This window comes from Armigeres subalbatus, chromosome 2 (assembly GCF_024139115.2).
Source record: "Armigeres subalbatus isolate Guangzhou_Male chromosome 2, GZ_Asu_2, whole genome shotgun sequence".
NCBI lineage: Eukaryota > Metazoa > Arthropoda > Insecta > Diptera > Culicidae > Armigeres > Armigeres subalbatus.
The window spans coordinates 107667780-107692393 of record NC_085140.1 but is presented as its reverse complement, the minus strand read 5'-3'; the positions used below and the strand labels follow the sequence as shown (position 1 = coordinate 107692393).

The following is a 24614-nucleotide window of genomic DNA, read 5'->3' as shown; positions in this document are numbered from 1 at the left end:
AATTCCTGAAGAAAACTAAATGAATTCCAGAAAGAAAGCCTGAATGAATTCCCAGAGGAAATTCTGGAGAATTTCCCGGAAGAATTTTCAGAGGAACCCCCGTAGAACTGCCGATAGAACTACTGGAATCATTCTCGGAGGAACTCTTGGAGGAACTGCCGGTGGAATTCCTGTAAGAATTCCCGCAGGAGTTTTTGGAGAAAATCCTGGAGGATCTCCCAGTGGAAATTTTGATGTTTTCACCGGAATTCTTTCAGGATTACTTTGGGAATTAATCTAGGAATTCCTCCGAAAATTTCATTTTCGGTATAATTTCTGTATAAATGTTTGGTGAAATTTCAGGAGAAATTCTTTGAAATTTTCACAAGAAATGATTTGAAACTGTCAGGGAAAATTTCATGGAATTTACACAAAAAAATCGAAGATTTTTTGCAAAATTCTCAGGAATGTTTACTGGCAGTTCTGCGGAACTTCCACGGAATATTCTTAGGAACTTCACGGTGCAATTTTTCAGAAATTTTTATGAGAAACTGCACGAAGAATTATCGAAGAATTCCCTGCAGAACTTATAAAGGAGCTCGTGGAAGATTTCTTGGAGTAAATAATGGTGAAATTTTTTCCCTGCGAAATTAATGGTGAAGTTCCTGAAGACATTGCCGAAGAAGTTGCTGGAGGCATTCTTAAAGAATTCCTGATAGGACTTCGGATAGAATGACTGGAGCAATTGTGGAAGGAATTCCTGGGGGAAGCTTGGATATTGTTTTTTTCTGCCTATTTGATAATAAATATTATTTCAGAGAGGATTTGTTTAGAAATTCAAATATCATTATTGTTCAGTACATTCAAAGTTAATTGCCTATATGCCGGGTATTAACTTTGAATGTACTGAACTCGAGTGGCGATCTCTCTTCGCTTGTGTGGTCGGGTCGGGATCTGACGACCAACTGGCACAACCTCAGACAACCCTACTTCATTGAGCGCCGTTGCTGATGAAGCCGGACAATACTAAATACTCATCCTACTTGGTTGGCATGTGTACAAAAATACATATGAGAGAGTTAGTTCTGAAAATGCATTGCGAGAGATCGGCTGGTACCTGGTGCTGGGAATTTGGTTTCATCAGTACCCGCTGAGCTGCGGTGGACGGCGGAGGTCCTTCGTAGCTTAGGGGGGTTACCCTCCAATACCTTTTCCGAACTAAATCTATCACATGTTGTACATATGCATAATCAAGTTTCAGACATAGTCATCATTATTGTTGTTTAATAAACGCACAACGCGAACGTTGCATTGTGGGCATGAATGCATCACATTTTTTAGCGTTGCGTTCTAGTACAAAACGCTGACTTCAACTCCCAGCGCAACGTGCTATTGTGATCCAGCCTTTACTTTTGGTTGTGGATTTCGTTTCAAAGTTTTTGGAACTTAGAAGGAAATAGTGCCAAGCACTAATATTCATGTGTTTTCATAAAACCACTATAAAACTACGAATTAGAAGACCCCAAAAAGTGGCCCCCTCTGCTCGAAATCCTGGCCACGCCCATGCTAATACGTCCCATTAACTCCAAAGACCTATAAGATCAATAATTTTGAAATAACATTCAGTTCAATTATTGGTTCCAGATGGGTGTCATTAAGGTCACTCCTGACGGAATCCAAGTTTGAAAGTGCTCGCGTTTTCGGGAGCACACCACTCGATACGGAAGCAACGCACAACTGTCATTTTTATTATTTCACGCATGCTGCGACGAAGCAAAGCTAAATCAACAAAAATGACAGTTGTGCGCTGCCTCCGGATCGAGTGGTGTGCCCCGAAAACTGAGCACTAAACAGATTCCGTCAGGAAATGTTAAGAAACCTGAATAAAGAGAAACGTGGAAAGGTATGTGCCACCAATCTAACCGTCAAAAAACAGCAGCCAATCGAGCAGGAGACCTGTCAAGCAGCCAAAATGTTGGCTCAAATACTGAAAACGACCAAATTCGATTTTATGCCATTTTTCAATAAACAAAATTGAATGTATTTTACATTAGTTTGCAATAATATATGCAGGTCATTAATAGATTATGAAATGAAATTCCATTGTTTATTGGATTCTATTGTTATATGATGTGGACACATAAAATAGCGGATTGTGAGATTTTATCTACATAAACCATTTCTTCCTTTTCATGTGTTGTTCTTTGATGAAGAAGATTGAATGCTGTGTTGGCAGGGTCATATTTTCTATTCGCGTTGCTCTTATTCAGGCCTCTAGTTTGAACAACCAATCTTCGAAGCGTTATAACTTTTGTTGTGCACGTTCCAGCAACGAACGTTCTTCAGCAAAGTTTTTCGGCATTCTTTGGGTTATACTTTAACGCAATGTGCCACTTGGTTTACGATGAACTGAAACCTCTAGAACTAAAAATGCCAAAATATGCATTTTCTCATTTTCCATACAAATTTCAATCGCGATGTGGAAAGCGAGGAAGCAACCAATCGGGCCCAAATTCTGCACAGTTGTTTGAGACCCAAAAACCATTGATTTGAAAAAAATGACCATGACGCCCCACTCTACTATATACGTACCAAAATTATCGTATACGATGCATTCAATACAACACTTTTGATGGACGCATGTGCGACTTTATTTGATGTTTGTTATACGATATGTGGTATACTGGGTAGTGTATTATACCCTAATTTAAATCAATGGACACTTACCTTCATCAGAGCAAATCTTTCATCATCTTGTAGCGCCGCTTGCGAAGACATGGCTGTTCTGTTTTCTATGTTTCTACGCGCACTTGTTAGAGCACTTGTTTCTATGTAGGTATATAGCACCCAACAGCACCTACCGAAATCGAAGAAGGACGACGATCTGCAGCAACAAGTTTATTTAATTCGTGCGTAATAAAAATATGTAAATAATAGAGCTGATTATCAAAACAATTACGATACGATGCGTAACGATTATGGGCTACCGAATTACAACTACAACAGTTGTTAGAACTTAATTAATGCGAGATCATTCATCCGCGAACATCATGGAAAGTACCTAACATTGTTTTATTACGCCCAAAATTCATATTCATTCCTAAAACCCCAGATTGATCTGCTTACCCTACAGCCTTTCTCGTATTCAGCAAAGCTAAGACACTAACTTCTATGACTACAGTGCAGTTTGGACCTATTTTCTCGCACAACTCGTGAGACCAAAATGTCGACCAAACAAAAAAAAAACAAATTTGAGTGGAGAGGAAGAAGCGTCTGACGAAAGGGTGGATCCCAGGAGGATCAGCCCATCGAGATTAAGATGGACTGAGCTACCCTGACCATCACGGAAGTGATGATCAGTCACAAGGAGAATGGAGGCCAGAAAATGGAGGTGATTACAGACGTAACGGACGTAATAATCTCCTTTCTGGACAACGGCGGAAAGTACAGCAACGACCTGAAGAAGTCCGTGCTGCAACATGGTTGTAGAGGCAAAGCAGAAGTGGAAGTCCTTGCTGCAGACAAGTAAGGAGGCGGAACGAAAGATCCGCCAACTTACCGAGGAGAAAGAGTTGGCAGTGAGCCAAGCGGTGGAGGCCAAGAAGCCGAGTCGAAGATTCGAGTCCTTACCGAAGAAAAGCAGCTGGCAGAAAGCCAGACTGCAGTAATCCGCAGACGCATGGCTGTTACTGGAGCAACTCCAAAGCTTAGTAAGGCCAGAATGGCAACCGACCTGAAGGGAGCTAGCCGGTATTGCACGAGAAGAAGGCTACTAAAATTCGTCGGGAGGAGGTTGAGCAGGTTGTCGGCCCTAAGGAACGACGGAAACCAGTTCCTCCTTCTACGAGGACTACCGAAGTTCGCCCGGGAGGAAAGCCTGCCCTGGAGGGAAGTTGTGAATCCCAAAAAGGCGAAGATGGAGCGAAAAGCGGTAGAGGAGGCGGAAGCGCCATTGGCCAAGAAAGGGAGTGCCCGTAGAGGAAAGGGTACACCTTCCAATGGTCATGGCAGGAAGGACAGAGGCGAAGCAATTATCGTCATGTCTGATGGTAAGAGCTATGCTGACGTTCTGAAGGCTTTGCGGGGCGATAAAAAGCTCACTGGTCTAGGGGATGATGTCAACTGCAACCGTAGAACGCAGAAGGGAGAGATGATCCTTGTCCTGAAGCGGGATGCTGCGCGGAAGAGTTCCACGTATGAAAAGTTGATGATGCGGTTCAGGTGAGAGCCCAGAGGAGGTAATCCAATGCCGAGGCCTGAACGAAATTACCTAAGTCGGTGAGCTGGCACTGCACTGAGAGATCAATGTGGCGTTGAAATCCGCGATTCGGTTGCGGAAAGGTTATGCTGGAACGCAAGTTGCCTCATTTCAGGTACCTGTGGCTGACGCCAAGAAGGTACTGGATAAGGCCAAGCTGAAGGTGGGTTGGTCGGTATACTCGGTGAGCATAAACCAACAATCTCAGGTCCTCTTCAAATTCTTTGATTACGGACATAAGTCATATGACTGCAAAGGTCCTGATCGGAGTCGGCTTTTCCGGAGGCATGGAGCTGAAGGTCACAAGCCTCACACCTACCAGGCCACACCGAGGTGTTTGATCTGTGGTCCTGGCACAGACAACAAACACCCATCCGGTGGGCAGGCCTGTCCGGCCTCCAAATCTCGACCACTGCGAGGCAGTTCAAGCGCTGCTTCAACCGTCGGTACACGAGAATAAGACTGATGTTGCCTTGCTGTCCGACCCGTACCGCATCCCTGCTTAACATAGCAGTTGGGTTGCGGATAAGTCCGGAATAGTGACTGGACTTGCGGGAGGTACCCCATCGAGGAGATATTGTCATCTCCTGATGATGAAGGTTTTGTTAAAGAAAAGGTAAACGGAGTTTACTTTTGCAGCTGCTACTGTCCTCCAAGATGGAGCATAGAACAGTATACAAGGGTGTTAGATAATCTTGTAGCGAGACTAACTGGTCTTAAAACATTAGTTGTAGCAGGTGACTTCAACGCGTGGGCAGTGGATTGGGCCTCTCGGTTCACTAACGCTAGAGGTCATACGTAGTCCTGCTGAACGAGGGCCAAGCGTCAACGTTCAGAGGACCAAATGCATCGATATGGCCTTCTGCAGCGCGGGATGGACGGTGGAGCCTGAATGGAGGGTTCACGAATGGTATATACTGCTAGTGACCATCAGGAAATACGTTTTATGGTCAGCTATACCCCAACAGAACCACAAGGCGGGTCAGTAAAGCTGATCTAGGATGGCGTACCTCGCAGTTCGACTCAGAACTGCTGGAAGAATCACTAAGGTGGGAAAATCGGACTCTAGGCCTTAGTGGTGATGAGTTAACCGGCGAGCATGTAACGTGACAATGCGCAGGAGGACTATGTCAACCGGCAACCGCTAACCGGTGCACTGGTGGACGAGCACGATAGCTGATCAGCAGTCGATTGAAGTGTCAGCAGGTGTTCCACAGGGATCGAGTCTCGGATCGGTTCTGTGGAATATCATGTATGACGGAGTATTACGCTTAAATCTCCCGGCTGGTGTGAAAATAGAAGGCTTTGCGGATGATGTAATGCTAGAGGTCACAGGCGACACTCTCGACGAAGTTGAATTGAAAGCTTCGTACGCGATTAGCAGAGTCGAAGAATGGCTCAACTCAAGGAGGTTGGCGTTAGCACATCACAAGACTGAGGTTGTTGTGGTGCATAACCACCATGGGTTGCAGCAAGCGAGGATAAACGTAGGGACCTGCACAGTTAACTCCGTGAGGTCATTAAAGCATCTGGGCGTGATGATCGACGATAAGCTCAATTTTACGAGCCACGTCGATTATGTATGCCAAAGGGCTTCATTGGCAATAAAATCTTTATCGCGAATGATGTCCAACGGATCGACGGTGCAAAGTAAGGTGCGTAGGCTTATAGCGGGTGTAGCATTGTCTATTATTCGATACGGCGTATACCAGCATGGTCCAAAGCACTAGAAGCCGGGTGCAATGTTAAGAAATTAATCAGGGTACACCGTCTGATGTGTCTGCGGGTTGCCAGCGCATACCGCACCATATCTTATGAGGCGGTGTGCGTCATTGCTGGGATGATGCCGATAGACATACTTCTGGAGGAAGATGTGGAGTGCTTCAACGACAGGGACTCGGTGCAAGTGCGACGTGTCAAGAGAGCAGCTTCGTTGCTCAAATGGCAAAGAGCATGGGACACTGCAGTCAAAGGTCGTTAGACCCACAGACTGATTCCGGAGGTATCGAATTGGATTAGTAGGAAGCATGGTCAGGTCAACTTCCACCTATCACAGGTGTTGTCTGAACATGGCTGCTTTAAAAAGTTCTTACATAGGTTCGGGTTCGCAGATTTTGCGGAGTGCCCGGAATGTGTAAGTGAGGTAGAATCGGTAGAGCATGTGATGTTTGCAAGCCCGTGATTCGATGTTGAACTCAATGCCATGCTGCTTGTCAGCGGTATGGATACAACCCCGGACAACCTCGTTGAGAGGATGTGTCGGGAAGAGGTTATAGGGAATACTATGAACACAGCAGTTCTGCACCATATTATGTCGAAAATATGGGAAGACGAGGAAATGCCTGCTAGCTGGTTGGACGGCCTCATTTGCCCTCTCTTTAAGAAAGGGAACAGACTGGAGTGCGCCAATTACCGAGGAATAACCCTCCTTAATTCGGAGTACAAAATTATGTCCCGTATTCTGTTCAACAGATTGAGACCGCTTGAAGAGTCCTTCGTCGGCGAGTACCAAGCAGGTTTTCGTGAGGGCCGATCAACGACGGATCAAATGTTCACCCTGAGACAAATCCTTGATAAATTCCGGGAGTACAACTTGCAGACACATCATCTGTTTATTGATTTCAAGGCGGCGTACGATTCAGTGAAACGGAATGAATTATGGCAAATTATGCTTGAACATGGTTTTCCGGCGAAACTGATACGGCTGATTCGTATAACGTTGGACGGATCGAAATCAAGTGTAAGGGTTGCGGATGAAATATCGACGTCATTTGTTACCTTGGATGGATTAAAGCAGGGTGATGCACTCTCGAAACTACTGTTCAATATAGCGCTCGAGAGAGCGATTAGGAGAGCTGGTGTGCAAAGAAGCGGTACCATTATCACAAAATCGCATATGCTCCTGGGATTTGCGGACGATATCGATATTATCGGAATTGATCGCCGTGCCGTGGAAGAGGCTTTTGCGCCTTTTAAGAGGGAGACAGCAAGGATTGGACTCACGATCAATACGAGCAAAACGAAGTACATGGTCGCTGGCAATCAACGTGGGTTCATTAGTGGTGGTGGTAACGAAATAGTGCTGGATGGTAAAAAATTTGAAGTGGTAGAAGAATTTGTGTATCTTGGAACATTAGTGACGTGCGATAATGATGTTACCCGCGAGGTGAAAAGGCGTATTGCAGCTGCAAATAGGGCTTATTACGGACTTCGTAACCAGCTTAAGTCCCGTAGTCTGCAAAACAAAACTCGCGCTGTATACTACTCTGATTCTTCCGGTGGTTTTATACGGCCATGAGACATGGACGTTAAAGGAGGCTGATCGGAGAGCTCTCGGAGTGTTTGAGCGTAAGGTGCTGCGGACAATACTCGGCGGTAAACAGGAGAACAGTATCTGGCGGCGTCGCATGAATCACGAATTGTACCAGGTGTATAAAGGGCTGGATATTATTAAGCTTATACAACACGGCATACTACGGTGGGCCGGTGGGCTAGGTTACTATCATAGCTTGCAATCAACGGGTGGTGAGGTTACCACCCTTGAAGTCGATGTTGCGTTAGTGCATTAGCATAGGCATGAGCGTTCTCATTAGTCCTCCTCTGCTGTATTGTTTAATTGGGGCCGGGGGCTACGGACTGGCGAAAGGGTTTTGGTTTTAGTGAGTCGGGTGATCCAATCCCCACACTACCTGAGTTAACCTTCTCAGGTGTCTGTTTGCAGATTTCCGTTCACCCTTGCTCAAAAAAAATACGTACATACATACCCGTATAGACGGACGAACATATGAACATATTTTGTTTAGAGCTTCGCTACTTTGATGCTTCCCTAAGCAGACAAGTCGGGAAAAAAATCCTAGATCTGACCTGATCTTCAGCATGATCTCGCAGCCACGCATCTCATCTTACCGCACGGCCAAAGAAGGCCCCTTTGCTTAACTTGGCTTAAGCACAATATGATCAATTACTGTATTATTCATTGAACATATGTTCAGTATGGTGGATCAAAAAATCGATTTTGCTCCACAGTGCACATATGATTCTGTGTCATGTTATGACCCTGTGAACTGGCCTGAAGAATTGAAACACTTTCTAATTTTTCTGTTTTAATAATAGTTGAAGGCCTAAAAATATGGGTTCTTTTAAAAAATACCTTAATAAGTTGAAGGATCGATTGAGTGAATAACAAATTTTGACGGTAATTGAACTACGGAACGGTTAGTTGACATCAAGAAAGGGATGTCCTACATAGCTCTGGTCTCTGATCCGAAAAATGTGTATCCTCGGCAGAGTCATATTTAGGTAAGTTCCCCCGGGCAGCCAAAATTTCAGCTCGATTGGCCAACTACAAGCCGAGATACAGCCCTCCAGAGTTGGTCATTTTGTATAAAAAAACGGCCTCTGGTCTTATAGTTTTGTCCGACACTGTAGGTGGGCGGGTACCTCACGGGGAGAGTACAAAAACAGTTTTTTATGACTATTTTGATTATAGCTAAAAATCCTACACATTTTGAGCTGCACCTTTTCTAAAAGGTTATGTAGGAAGGCTTGTGCTTTGACATCAGGCGCTGATTAGTTTAGAACTTGGCCGCTAGGTGGTGGTATGTATTAAATCATTATTCTAGACTAACTCAAGATATTCCGTCGGGAGCTCGGGATCGTGCAGTCAACGGTGAATCGGAAGAAGAAATGCGGTCCGAATGGATGTTCTATTAGTGATCCGGATCACAAACGTATCGTGGAAGCGTTGCGGAACCCCGATGCTTCGGTCAGAGATGTGGCCAAAAATTTGAATCTGTCCAAGTCGTTCGATCAGAGGGCCAAGGACCGGGAGTGACTGCATACGTACAAAGTGCAGGATACTCCAAATCGTGACGAACGGCAAAATACGTTGGGAAAGTCACGGGCCCGGAAACTATACATCCAGATGCTGACGGAGCCTCATTTTCTCATCATGGATGATGAGACTCACGTCAAGGCAGACATCTGGATGCTTCCGCGGGGCTACTGTTCTTTACCGCTCAGCACAAGTTTGATGTTCGTTCGTGGTTTTTAACCATAATTTTTAGTATTCGAGACGTTGTACAATTTAAAAATAGGTTTCCATGATGTTCTAGAATAATGAATGGTAGTATAAAATGAGATTATTTGTTTGCATTTTCTTATGAAGCTTCGTCGATTCAGACAACTCATGTTTCCTATTTTTGGAATTTCACATTCATCACATAAAAGTTCAAATCGAACTGCTTGCACCGGATTCATTAATCCTTATCAGCAATCGCGGAAGGTACGCGACATAAAACCTGAAACGTCATTCCGTTTAGGACAAACACTTGCACTTGATAAGATGAATTAAACGGCTTTCTTCTTTGAAAACCAAGAGCGATAGAAAGATTAGAACGATAAGGGCTATCGCTTCTCGCACTTTGAATTTAAAGTCTTATCGATTCGTCTAACGATGGATCATTGAACCATTCCGTGGTGTGATTTGATTTGAATTGTCACGTCTATTATCGTAAAAAACAACGGCACTTCAAAATAACGATGAAATAATCAAACGGAAAAAGAAACACCTTGAAACAATCACGTAGTAGAGAAATAGAAAAAAAAAACAAACAAAACAACTAGGCAAACTAGGTCATCATGCGTAATTGCACGGGTTATTGTTGCAATATGAAATAGAAACCAACAATAAACTATAGATTGCTACTGTAACCGACAAGAAAACGTAAGAAGCCTAAAGCAAAAGAGTTCGCCGAAGCCAAATCGCACTTGAAAAAGAGAAATTCCTCAACCGTCACAGTCTGCACCGCGAAGTAAATAATAAATCGAATAAAGCTACTTCCGAGCTGCCAAGCACACTCACTCACTGCTTATGAATTATTAATATGTACGCTAATGAATAAGAACGATAACACGCATGCACTTCGGCCCGCTGTTTACTATCGACTGTCGAATACGGATACTCCTTTTTTTCAGCGATTATTCGAAAGTCAAAAACGCGAAACACTGTTGAACACAGCAGATACCACGCGTCGAAGCACTACTGAGGTAAAGCCACCGCCGCAATATGAACCGCCTGAATGATCCGTCTCCGTCCGAGTGTCGCTCGAAACTGAGCGCGCCGATTTGCTGTGGCTCATCATCGCACCTGGCGGCGCACCTGTGAGATTGTGCGGATCGGCGCCGGTGCCGTAGTTAGGCACATCCGTGCGGTCGGACCCCTTTCACAAACGAAGGTGTTGCTCTCAATTTCTTCGCGCAGCATTCTCAGAGAACGTTGTTGAATGCGCGCGCTTCTGTCTGGAGAATATATTTTTCCACGCGATGGCTGACCGTTGATATTTGCTTTTTTGAACACACGTTGGCGCTCTCGGCCAATTCATGCCGGCAAAAAGACGATCGCCAACTACAACGTATGTACACGTGAGTTTGACACCGAAGTCGCTTTTGGTACGAACTCACGCAGTACTGCTGTTTTGATTGCGCACAGAAATGTGATAATCGAATACGAATGCATATTGCATACTGGAAGTAGTGATTTTTCAAGCCAATTTTCCGAAGCTATTTGTAGTAAGATGCGACTTCAACGCGTTGATGATAAGTCAGACTGGAAAGCTTATTTGATCTGATATTTATTTCCTTCATTACCTAATACATACCCACCATTTCAATCTCATAATTGATAAAATTAGCGACGATGGACAAGCTGTGGAGTCACCTACACTAGATGAGGTTAAAAAAGCTGTCAAAGAGCTGAAAAACAATAAGGCTGCGGGGAGGGACCAGCTGCCGGCTGAACTTCTCAAACATGGCAGTGAGCAGCTTTATGAAGTTCTGCACCATATTATGTCGAAAATATGGGAAGACGAGGAAATGCCTGCTAGCTGGTTGGACGGCCTCATGTGCCCTCTCTTTAAGAAAGGGCACAGACTGGAGTGCGCCAATTACCGAGGAATAACCCTCCTTAATTCGGCGTACAAAATTATGTCCCGTATTCTGTTCAACAGATTGAGACCGCTTGAAGAGTCCTTCGTCGGCGAATACCAAGCAGGTTTTCGTGAGGGCCGATCAACGACGGATCAAATGTTTACCCTGAGACAAATCCTTGATAAATTCCGGGAGTACAACTTGCAGACACATCATCTGTTTATTGATTTCAAGGCGGCGTACGATTCAGTGAAACGGAATGAATTATGGCAAATTATGCTTGAACATGGTTTTCCGGCGAAACTGATACGGCTGATTCGTATAACGTTGGACGGATCGAAATCAAGTGTAAGGGTTGCGGATGAAATATCGACGTCATTTGTTACCTTAGATGGATTAAAGCAGGGTAATGCACTCTCGAACCTACTGTTCAATATAGCGCTCGAGGGAGCGATTAGGAGAGCTGGTGTGCAAAGAAGCGGTACCATTATCACAAAATCGCATATGCTCCTGGGATTTGCGGACGATATCGATATTATCGGAATTGATCGCCGTGCCGTGAAAGAGGCTTTTGCGCCTTTCAAGAGGGAGACAGCGAGGATTGGACTCACGATCAATACCAGCAAAACGAAGTACATGGCCGCTGGCAATCAACGTGGGTTCATTAGTGGTGGTGGTAGCGAAATAGTGCTGGATGGTGAAAAATTTGAAGTGGTAGAAGAATTTGTGTATCTTGGAACATTAGTGACGTGCGATAATGATGTTACCCGCGAGGTGAAAAGGCGTATTGCAGCTGCAAATAGGGCTTATTACGGACTTCGTAACCAGCTTAAGTCCCGTAGTCTGCAAACGAAAACAAAACTCGCGCTGTATACTACTCTGATTCTTCCGGTGGCTTTATACGGCCATGAGACATGGACGTTGAAGGAGGCTGATCGGAGAGCTCTCGGAGTGTTTGAGCGTAAGGTGCTGCGGACAATACTCGGCGGTAAACAGGAGAACGGTATCTGACGGCGTCGCATGAATCACGAATTGTACCAGGTGTATAAAGGGCTGGATATTATTAAGCTTATACAACACGGCAGACTACGGTGGGCTGGTCACGTTGTTCGTATGCCGGAAGAACGTCAAGCGAAGATAATATTTAGTAGAGAACCGGAAGAGGCCGAAAGCTTCGTGGAAGGCCGCGTACACGATGGCTTTTGCAGTTGAAGAGGACCTGAGGGCGCTCAATGTTCAGGGTGACTGGAAGCGATTGGCCCAGGATCGAGTCCAGTGGAGAAGGATACTCCATGCGGCGTAGGTTCATCGAAGAGCTGTAGCCCATCAAGTATCAAGTAAGTAAGTAAGTAATTGATAAAATTGAACACTTCGGCAAAATTGTTTGAAAGATCTTAATCGCATATGGAATTTTCTCTTAAAATGGAGTTAATTAAGACCTCAAGACAAAACTAAAAACATCCTGAACCAGACAAATATCATAAAAAAGTGATAAAAGCAGATAAGATTTTTACTCAAACATATTCATAGGATTAATTGACATTTTCGTTTCATCCTTAGACATGAGATCTACTACGTATAATAATTGAATTATTTGTTTGAAAAATTGCATATATCCATTTTACAAACAAACGAAAAAAATGCATATAGAGAAAGAATCTAAGTAGGTGTTGAGCGGAAAGGATGCAATTGAAAATTATTCGTCATTTTTTTTTTATAAATTTTTTGGCTTTCCACCTAAATTTAAACTTAAATATATGTCGTGTTTGTGAAAAGTTAAATCTTGAAAGAAAACTGCATAATATAACATTAACATAACGTCCACAATTCGATACATCGCGAAGATGTGGTCCTTGAGCTCACCGCATCCAAAAGGCCAGCGTGTATATATTTGTTTGCCTTCTGCCTACTGTCGGATCGGATCTATACCACCGAAATCGGACATTTAGGAAGCTGCTGCCATCCCTATTCAGCACGGATCTGATGAAGCGCTACTGACTGATGATCAAGGTGGAATGTGTTAAGGTTCAAATGTCATACAGCAAATCGACTTCTTTTTCTTGCAATTCGCTTCTTTTTTTTGCGGAGAGCCTACTCATTCGCTCAGATCTGATTTTGAACAAAGTACACAAACATTTCATAAGGTATCAAACTCTATATATTTCCACAAAATATTAACGTCCTTTTCAATACCTGTACAGCGCATAGATTATGGCGATATGCATAAACAACCCCAAAAATGCATCTGAGATTGATTTGATGTGCATCCTTCTCCTAATTACACAATTTTCTACATGCATTTTACATGAATGTAAAATTATGATGCAGTTGACTACCTTCTCAAATGTTTGTCAAGATTCAATGGATTGTTTACATGACCATATGATCGGTCTTCTCTCTGTGTACATGAAAAGTGATGCCGTTTTAGCAGCACTACATTATCAACACTTGAATTATGAAAAAAAAAATAACCTGCGTTGCTTATGAATGCTTGCGTTTTCACAGTTCTAGCTCACATCCAATATTTAGTGTCAATATATAGCATGAAAAGCAACATTTTCATAGATTATTGCTTGATGTTTACGTAAATATTCGAGAAAACAAGCATAATATATAGAACAAATCAACACGCAACACTGAACGATGATTGTCGAGTATCTGCAAAGTATAAGAGACCGTGAGAGTAAATCGACGGTTTCCCCTCCTGGAAAAATATTTTTTCAGCTTTGCAATATTTTCTGCAAAATGCAGTTTTTTCAAATAATATTACGAAATTAATCCAAATGAAGCATCCGACAGATGTATTGAAGTCATCACTATGTGTTGATGTAGTTTTAACACGAGAATGCTTCCCCGATTCAGCTGGGGAATGCATTTTCTCCTCGGTGGGCGTATTTTTTCCTGGGGGTGGTATAAGCACGTGGCTGGTTTTCTTGTCAATGACTGGATTACGGTAATTTGGGCCTTAAAGATTGAATTGTAGTCATCAAAACTGCTGTCTTTAAGGTGACTCGGGGAGGCACTACACACTGTGTTATTTTTCCTATCTTTTGTCTCTTTCTAGCATTGTCACCTCGTAACTTTGGAGCGGCGTATTTCGGTAATCAGTTGTTTGATGTAACTGTAAATATATCAGCATGTAGATTGCGAGTAAGCACGCGCCGTTGATACTTTTTCAAAATCATATTTGTTGTAGAAAAAAATTAAGCATTCAATGATGAAAATGATGACGATTTGATGATTGTTCGTGCTTCCCGTATCCCCTTAAACCAAGCGATGGCGCTCTTTCTTCAGCAATAATATGTAAAAAATCATCGAAAGTCGGTTTGCTTTTGGTGTGATCAATCCAATATTATTTTAAATTCTCTGTTGCTATCTTTTTTAATTTTTTTACTGAATGGCTACGATACCTCATACTCAAGCCGACTTTCGCTACAGACGTTGTGTTTGCGCAATGCATTTTCCATTATGTGTGAATTTTCCATTATCGTACCTTTTCCACAACCATTTTTATACTCATTACAGGCTAATGCGATTTCGATGATTAGAGTACTTGTTCGTAATAATTCAGTCATTTTTTCTACTGATCTTTGTTATTATTTGGTTTCATGTTCAATACGTCAGGCGTTTATGTTTAATAACGTTTTAGTCCAAATCTGTTTTTTAGATCTAATTTGTTTTTTTTTAAATGTCCAATTCTATTATAGTTTTCTCCTTATTAATATTTTGTAATTAATCCTATTAACAGCAAAGCGTACTTGAGTTCTGTCCAGAACTAAAGTGATTTTGACTCAACTATTGAGCAATCTACATTTTTTCTTACTCTCTTTTGTTGCTATACATATAAAATTTAGAACTTGAAATTGAACACTAAATACGTACAGGGCATCGTTTGCTGCTATTGCCGCGGATATTGTGGGAGTCACAGGTATCCGGTTCACGCTTTAGTTAGCAACGGTGGCTCTTCTTGACCTTCTATTCCCTGAGTAATTAGTACGAATAAGGGCGTCCTTGTGAAGTTTTGCTGTACCTGTTATGAAAAACTAGTACATCCCATTCCCCACACATTCTGACAAAATTTTCTTTCAGAAGTGAATCCTTTTTGTAGTACTAGTCTTCATAACAATAAGGGCACCATTACGGAGCCTGAGATAGATGAGATATGATCAAACTATTCGTAGTACTACTTGATCAACACCCCCGGCTGGATGAGGTATAGAGGATGACACACACACAAACGAAAAAAAAAAATGCATAGATTTCCGAACAATTTTTTTTTTCGTATTTTTTGTCAGAAATCGTATTTTTGACCGAGATTCAGATTCAGAATATATAAAAATCTAATTTTTGCCAAAAAACTTTTACCCCGCAACAGCTCAGTAGCGCGATACTCGAAACTAGCCACTGGGCTAGCGCACTGCTACTCCACACATGATCTTCCGGGGGAATCCTGTCTACTGCCGTAAAAGACTCGTGTCTATATTCTGTATCCGGATAGTTTTGCACAGGATGTATTAGGATAGTTTTGCACAGAGCTTTGAGAACCCCGGGAGTCTTATTAGATTTCATGCTCCGGATGGAATTATGCGTATAAGTTGCACGAACACATGTTTCAGCTTATTAGTGATGTTGTCCTCGATTTCATACGTGCTCCATCATACATCGTAAGAAATAGTTCATTAATTTTTTTTTCATTTTCATTCAATTTTCATCTAGGGTAGAATACGGCATCGGCAGGGTGCGACCGTTGTTGGCACCCCCAACAATATTTGCGTTTTCCAGCAAACATACACTATTTATGAACATAATTTTGATTCAATCACACAATTTCAAGTCTAAGCTTTCATTTAAATAAGTTGTTTGTGAAGAAGTAACAAGATTTGATGTGTTAATCACCGAAACAAATTTGCACCTACGAAATCCTTGCCATTATTGCATTGCCAAAGAAAGCAGCGCACGAAAAGCAAACTGTTACTTACTTTTTTGGATCGCCTGTTTCTCCTCTTTATTGCGTATGACACGACAAATTAGGTACGTGAACTACTTTTTACACTTTATCACCACTAGATTATCACTATAAAGAGCAAATTTATGCAATATTTGCTCTATGTTTCACTAAATAAAATCGGGACTGTTCGTTTTCTTTGGCAGCAGCACACTTCGGAACAGAGCGGAAGAATGTGTTTGTGAGCATATCAAACACACGCTAAAAAGATACCACGCACAATTCTTTGTGATTTGATTTTAGGAAAAATACGAACAAAAAATCCGGCAATGGCATTTATTTAAAAAAAAAAGTGTTAAAATACAAATGCTTCTATTCAGATTTTTACGCAGACCATGAATTATATCAAAAGTGATAGCAACACCGTAGTATTTTTACCCTTATGTGGCTGACAGGACCGTTTTCCTTTTGCAACTTCAATACTTTCCAAGCTCATAAAAAAAATCATAGAGTAGAGTGGGGCAAGAGTACGCACTTAGTTTTCAATCGATCACGTGGCCCTTATGAAGCAAGCTTCTGCATATCAAATCTGTGTCGATGATTCATATACTCTTCCTTTATGTTACCCAGTGGAAAAATATTGAAATTATTGAGATTCGTTTTAGTAGAACCCTTATTGCAAGACAAGTGAAAAACGCACTCTTACCCCACCGGTGGGGTAAGAGTGCGCATCGGGTGGGGTAAGAGTACGCATTTATCCAATCATGTGCTTTAAGTATATATTAACACAAATAAGAGTTAATAACATTTAATTGATGTTTAATGAGCATATATTAGAGAATGTTTAAAGATTACGTAACTCTTAAAGGGGGAGGGGGTTCTAAAAATGTGCACTTTCATACGAAAAACCATTGTTTTTTATATATACAAAAAACTACAGAGGTAAAAATATGTATCAGGTTTCGCGTGGCGTATACAAAGGCATTTTCCTTAAAGAAAGTCCACCAGCCACGTAACGTAAAATTTGGCTATTTCATCACCCCTCCCCCTATCTTACACTATTTGTATGAACCCTCTAAAAATTATATGGATCGTCACAAATCTTGCAACCCCTCCCAGCTAAACGTTGCATAATTTATGAATGTTTCTTTTGATTAAATGAAATTATCATTTAGATAAAATTGTGTTTTCATACTATGTTTAGGTGTACAACAAGTCCTAATACAATTTCATTACTTCGCTTCAGTGCTTTGTTCGCTAAGTCCTTTCTAACACCGAATTACTTCAACTTATCCTAAAAACTTGTGATAATTTCGAATTCTGTCCCTTTTTTCTTAGTTGTGGATCTTTACGCTTTGGAAGAAGTCTTATTTCGACCGGAGATACGGGTTTGACATCATAATTTAAAAATTCATATGCGTACTCTTGCCCCACCGGTTCCTGCGTACTTTTACCCCACAGTCCCAAAAATTATTCAAGTAATGGTTTTGACTTCTTGGAAAACCAACCGGATTGGTGTTCTGTACCATAAAGTACTCTATACAATAGGTTATCGAAATGGTATAATGTTCACCTGATTGAACGTATATATGGTAATGAAATACTAGTTGCGGAAATCCAATTATTTTTAGCAAAATGACCAAAAAGTTATCTAACTCCATATCTCCCTTGTTGTTCATTCAAATCGTTTACAATTACACCAGAACCGACGAGCTTCGTTTCACCTAAAACTGATTAATTATATATTTATTACATTATTTAAAAGGTTAAGTATTCGAAATTCGCAAATTTGGATTCCATTTTTAAGATTAATTTTTGATTAAAGCAGAAATTTGTACTTCATTTGTATGGGAGTCCCCCTTCCAGAAGAGTAGGGGTCTAATACCATCATAAGAATCTTCATCGTTTCCAAAAACCTCTACATACAAATATTCATGCCGTTTCTTAGTCTAAAAGGGCAGACAGACAAAAATTCATTTTTATGTGTATAGATTTGGTTTTACGTAGTTATGTCGAGCGGTCGTGTCTTGTACACAACCACCATGATTTTTTTCTATGAAACAAACATATCATGTAAGGACCGCAAAGAGCAAGTTGTTTATTTGAAACTGGTTGATAGACTTTTGGCATTACAAAACTCTAAGACTCTAAGGCATTACAAAAGACAAAAAATGTAAATCTTGGCAGCGAACAAAAAGCATATAAGTTCCCTTCTCTAAAATGGCCAACATTATTCAAATAGGTTGAAAATGGTAAAAGTTATGAAACGGTCAATATCTGGGTACACGGGTACCCTATCTGCCATTCACGTCTGTTCTTTATTGGCCGCATAAGGGTTAAATTTGTTTTACAATGTGTTTAAATGCTTTTGCCTATCTGTCTACATGACATAAAATTGATGCCAAGGCTAAAAATTCATGTTTTGCTTTAAACCAGTTTTGATAAACCATAAAGTTTGTTCCAAAATTGAGTGAAGCAAGATGAGCGTGCGGCCGATTAATATGAATGAATTTTACTACTGGAGGATATAAACAACCAGCATTTGGCACCAATACATTACCAGTTTTCTACTTCCATGTCTTGTTGCTGAATGGAGCAAGCTCATTGCTATGCCGATAGAAGACACGTCGACCTGTTACTTTAATATTCAATTTACTGAGTTTGTGGTAAAAGCTGTTATATTTAGTTAACACCAACCATCAAAGGAAGAGCATACAAATGTATACCAGTTAAGATGTATCTATGTTTTAGTGTAATTATTCATTATTGTTTTTCTTTCAATTTGGCGAATGTCTTAGACTGCCAAGAATAGGTATTTTCCCCTATTTAGCTTACCTCCTTTTTTTTTTTTTTTTTTTCTTGAGCAAGGGTAAACGGAAATCTGCAACCAGACACCTGAGGAGGTACTCAGGTAGTGTGGGGATGGATATGTCATGTAACTCTTACCCGACCCACTAAAACCAAAACCCTTTCGCCAGTCCGTACCCCCGGCCCGCAATTAAGCAATACATCAGGGACTATTGAGAACGCTCACGCCTATGCTAACGCACTTGACGTCAATACACACAACATCGACTTCAAGGGTGGCTACCTCACCACCCGTCGATCGCAAGCTATGATAGTAACCTAACGGTCCGTATCATAATCTCACGTTGGAGACGAGCACCCCGACAACAACCACCGCGCGTGAACCGCAATGACCTCTATATCTACATACTGAGGTCCCCGCAGCCCACCCGCGACATGTTGGTTGTCAGGGTGAGCAAAGTGTTCACTGCATCACAGGTGCCCTTACTGCACACGTTGGTTTTGTTCAAGACGCCACCACCGCTGCAGTTTCGACATAATCTGTTGAGATGCTGTGTTCACCGCATTCCATATAGCTTCCTCCCGGCACATCCTCTCGACGAGGTTGTCCGGGGTTGTATCCATACCACTAATAAGCAGCATGGCATTGCGTTCTATCTCGAATCGCGGGCATGCGAACATCACATGCTCTGCCGATTCTACCTCACCAACTTTCACATTCAGGACACTCCGCAGAATCTGCGAAGCCAAACCTGTGTAGGAATTTCTTAAAGCAGCCATGTTCAGACAACACCTGTGTTAGGTGGAAGTTGACTTGACCATGCTTCCTATCAACCCAGTTGGACACATCTGGAATCAGTCTGTGGGTCCAACGACCTTTGACTGCGGTGTCCCATGCTCTTTGCCATTTAAGCAACGAAGCTGCTCTCTTGACACGTCGCACTTGCACCGAGTCCCTTTCGTTGTAGCACTCCTCATCCTCCTCTAAGAGTATGTCGATCGGCATCATTCCAGCTATAACGCACACCGCCTCATATGATATGGTGCGATATGCGCTCGCGACACGTAAACACATCAGCCGGTGTACTCTGATCAATTTCTTTACATTGTACTCGGCTTTTAGTGCTACGGCCCATGCCGGCACGCCATAACGGATGATAGACAATGTTACGCCAGCTATCAGCCTACGCACTTGACTATGCACCGCCGATCTGTTGGACATCATTCGTGATAAAGATTTTATCGCCAATGAAGCCCGCTGACATGCATAATCGACGTGGCTCGTAAAATTGAGCTTATCATCGATCATCACGCCCAGATGCTTGAGAGACCTCACGGAGTTAACTGTGCAGGTCCCTACTCTTATCCTCGCCTGTTGCAGCCCATGACGGTTATGCACTACCACGACTTCCGTCTTGTGATGTGCAAGGGTCAACCGCCTCGAGTTGAGCCATTCCTCCACTCTGCCAATCGCGTATGAAGCCTTCAGTTCGACTTCGTCGAGAGTGTCTCCTGTTACCTCCAGCATTACATCATCCGCGAAGCCTTCTATTTTCACACCGGCCGGGAGACTTAGGCGTAATACTCCATCGTACATAATATTCCACAGAACCGGTCCGAGGATCGATCCCTGTGGAACACCCGCGGACACTACGATCGACTTTTGACCAGCATCAGTGTCGTATAACAGCACCCTATTCTGAAAATAGCTTTTCAGTATCCTGCACAGGTAATCCGGAACTCTCAATCGGTGCAGGGAGTCAGCAATTGCTGCCCAGCTAGCATTGTTAAACGCGTTTTTTACATCAAGTGTAATCAACGCGCAGTACCTAATACCTCTTCTGTTTAAACCTCTCGCTATCTTGGCCGTATCCGTTACCGCTCGAATTGCTTCGATGGTAGAACGGCCCTTACGGAAGCCATACTGGTTGCTAGATAAGCCACCAGCACACTCTGTATAAGCCGACAATCTATTCAGAATGACCCTCTCTAGCAGCCGTTTCCATCGATATGGGAAGTTTCCTTCGTCCATGCATCTCTGGAGGCAGCTCCTGAACATATCTGGATTGGCAAGAATGGCGTGTTTAAGGACCAGGTTTGGAATACCATCCGGGCCTGGCGCCTTATTGAGCTTAAGTTTTCTTGCGGCTACGATAAGCTCTTCGTTAGTCACTAGCGGTGCCACGTCAACTGACTCGTACGGAGTAGCGGGCCAGTTCGATGATTCATGCCTCGGAAACAACCCGTCGACTATTTTGGCCAACATCCCCGGAGATTTCTCAGGTGGCGTGGTATTGGTCCTAGCCATCACCATCCTGTATGCATCTCCCCATGGATTGTCGTTTGCCATCCTGCACAGCCGCTCGAAGCAGGCTCTTTTACTACATTTGATCTCGTAGTTCAGAGCTCTGCTCGCTGTTTTATGATCGCTGGAGGTATGCCCCTCATGAACCTCCCATTCTGGCTCCACCGTCCATCCCGCGCTGCAGAAGGTCACATCGATGCATGAATCACCGTTCGGTCCCCTGAACGTTGGCACTTGGCCTTCATTCAGCAGGACTACGTTCAATACCGCTAGCGACTCAGGCAGGGTATGACCTCTGGCGTTTGTGGACCGGGATCCCCAGTCCACTGCCCACGCATTGAAGTCGCCTGCTACAACTAACGGTTTTAAGCCAGTTAGTTTTGCTGCAAGAATATCTACTACCCTAGTAAACTGCACTATACTCCACCTGGGAGGACAGTAGCAGCTACAAAAGTAAACACCGTTTACCTTTGCTATAACGAAACCCTCATCATCAGGTGATGATACTATCTCCTGGATGGGATATCGCCCGCAAGTCCAGATGGCCACCATCTGAGACTTATCCGCAATCCAACTACCGTTACCGGCAGGGATGCGGTATGGATCGGACAGCAAAGCTACATCAGCTTTACACTCAGTAATCGACTGTTGTAGCAGCAATTGAGCCGCCTTGCAGTGGTTCAGATTCAGCTGTGTTACCTGCGTGTCTGGATCCTTCTAGAGGCCGGACAAGCCTGGACACCGGTGAGGTGTCTGTTGTCTGTACCCGGGGGACAGATCAGACACCTTGGTGCAGCCTGACAGGTGCGAGCTTGGTGGCCTTCAGCTCCACACCTACGGCATAGCTTACTGCGATCAGGTCCTTTACAGTCATAAGACTTATGACCGATGCCAAGACACCTGAAACAGGTCTGAAGCGGTTGGCTTATACTTAGCGGACATACCGACCAACCCACTTTCAGTTTAGCCTTATCCATTACCTTTTTGGCCCCAGCCTGAGGTACTTGGAATGAGGCAACCTGCATTCCGCGAAGCTTTTGCGTAACCGAACCGTAGATTCCTGGATCTCGACATTGCACTGATCTCTCAGTGCGTCGACCAGGTCTCTAGCCTCGGTTACTTCATCCAGGCCCTTGCACTGGATGTTCGAAACTGGACATAGGGCTCTTACTTGAACCCCATCGCCCAGGACTTCCTCCGTCAACTTTTTGTACTCAGTACTCTTCTGAGCAGCATCCCGCTTCAAGACGAGAATCATCTCGCCTCTCCGCGTCCTTCGGATGCAGTTGACATCCTCTCCTAGGCCAGCTAGTTTGTCATTAACTCTCATGGCCTTCAAGACTTCGGCGTAGCTCTTGTCGTCAGTACTGACGATAATCGCCTCGCCTCTGTCTTTACGCTTACCACTGACCTTGGAAGGCGCACCCGTCTCCTTCTGGGCTCTACCCTTCTTAACAGTGGCGCGTATCGCTCCGCCTGCCGCTTTCTCTGCGGCCTGCTGCCGTTGCCTTCTCGCCTTCTTGGGATTCACGACCTCCCTCCACGGTAGATCTTCCTCCCGGCGAGCTTCAGTGGTCCTCGATGGTGGAGGCACTGGGTTCACCGGCTTGGGATGGCCATCCTTCTGCTCGACCTTCTTCCTTTTCTCTGGCTTCGGGGCTGCGGACTTCTTGACAGCTGCTTTCAGGTTCGCCTCCTGCGTAACCTTACTCAGCTTCGGGGTCGCCCCTGTTACAGCCATCCTTTTGCGGAGTTCCTCGACCTGGCTCTCCGCCAGTCGTTTGCCCTCGGACAGGAGACGAATTTTCGATTCTGCCTCCTCTTTGTCCTTATCCGCCTGCTTCCGCTCCTTGACAAGTTTGCGGAGCTCTCTCTCCGCACTCTTGCTGGCCTCTAGTAGGGACCTCCACTCCGATTTGGCCTCAACTACTAGGGCACAGAGTGCCTGCACAGCAAGTTTCAGATCCTTGCTGTACTTAACCCGGTTGTCTAGGAACGACATAATCACGTCGGATACCTCCGTGACTACCTCCATCGTGTGACCACCGCGTTCTTCGTGGTTCGCCATCACAGATTTGATGACGCGGGTCAGGGTGGGGCCGTCCATCTTTACTTCAACCGGCACCTCCTCAGACCCTCCACGGGCTTCTCCATCGCCTTCCCCCGGCGATCTTTGGGGAGACCTTTCAAGGCCGCTACGTCTGGTGAAAGGGTTCTCCTTACCACCATTCGCCTCACCTGCATCCCTCGACGTTTTGTGTTGTTAGAATTCATCGCTGTTGGGTCCCCCTTGCGGCTGCTGTCGAATCCTGCTGGTGTCCGATCCCATGGTTATCTATACATACCTTGCGGCATGCAGGGAGGCCACTTTCGTGTTCAGAGCCAGATCAGCGCTAGTCAGGGAAAAGCATCTGAGCCTACTCCCACTCAGCTGCCAGCTGAGCGACAGGATTGTACCACGTGCTACAAGGCCCGCCACGGTTTTAGGGGACGGAAGACAGCCTGGCCATTAGCCCATTCGCCGTTTCAGGTCGGTGTCACCCGGCCTTACTAAGAGAATAGAATAACCAGACTACCAGCCCTCGCGTTCACAATATCTCAATATCCAAAAACAAGACCAATAACATGCAACCAGTATACCATAATCAGGATCTTACTGGGATCAATCCTGATGTGCCAATGGCACTCCCTGGGCTTGTGCTTTTGAAGCGGCACACAGTCGCTTTGATAGAGTCTGCTTACGGGCACTTGTGGTTTTTGGGAGGGATTTTAGCAGAGCCCACTGCTAAATCCCACCACGCCCTAGGCAGTTCTCCCTGACTCACAGACAGCTGGGGAGGGGTCGTCAAGCCCTTGGACATGGTCCCTGCTGCCCCTATTTAGCTTACATCTAAACAGATAACACTGATTCAACAAATAGGTCCGAGACGGGGTGAAGCGCAGCGACTGAGGTGGGCTGACCAGGTACAGAACGACTTGGTGAGCGTGGTTCGCATTCGAGGATGGAGAGATGCTCCCTCGAACAGTGTATTGTGACGTCAATTTGTTGAATCAGTGTTATCTGTTTAGCTTACATCTAAACAGATAACACTGATTCAACAAATTGACGTCACAATACACTGTTCGAGGGAGCATCTCTCCATCCTCGAATGCGAACCACGCTCACCAAGTCGTTCTGTACCTGGTCAGCCCACCTCACTCGCTGCGCTTCACCCCGTCTCGGACCTGCCGGATTGGAAGCGAACGCCATCTTTGCAGGGTACCCATCTAAGCGTACCCTTCCGGTTTTAGCTACCTTCTGGATGCTGGGTTCGGCATACAGCTGAGCGAGCTCGTGGTTCATCCTTCGCCGCCACACATTGTCTTCTTGCACACCTCCAACCAAAGATGTC

General features: G+C 44.0%; 1 protein-coding gene across 5 annotated transcripts in view; it reads right to left on the bottom strand.

The window, feature by feature from the left end:
• Window positions 1-10357, bottom strand: part of LOC134210613 (SEC14-like protein 2) — a 71753-nt gene extending 61396 nt beyond the window's left edge. Inside the window, exons 1-2 of one of the 5 annotated variants that reach the window (XM_062686751.1) lie at window positions 10101-10357; window positions 2707-2863 (exon numbers count right to left, since the gene is read on the bottom strand). In XM_062686751.1, the coding sequence (XP_062542735.1) occupies window positions 2707-2757 (51 nt within the window). In that variant the 5' untranslated portion in view covers window positions 2758-2863; window positions 10101-10357. The remainder of the gene's footprint in view (window positions 1-2706; window positions 2864-10100) is intronic. The other 4 variants (XM_062686755.1, XM_062686752.1, XM_062686753.1 and 1 more) reach the window with 4 other exon arrangements.
• Between the last annotated feature and the right edge of the window lie 14257 nt (window positions 10358-24614).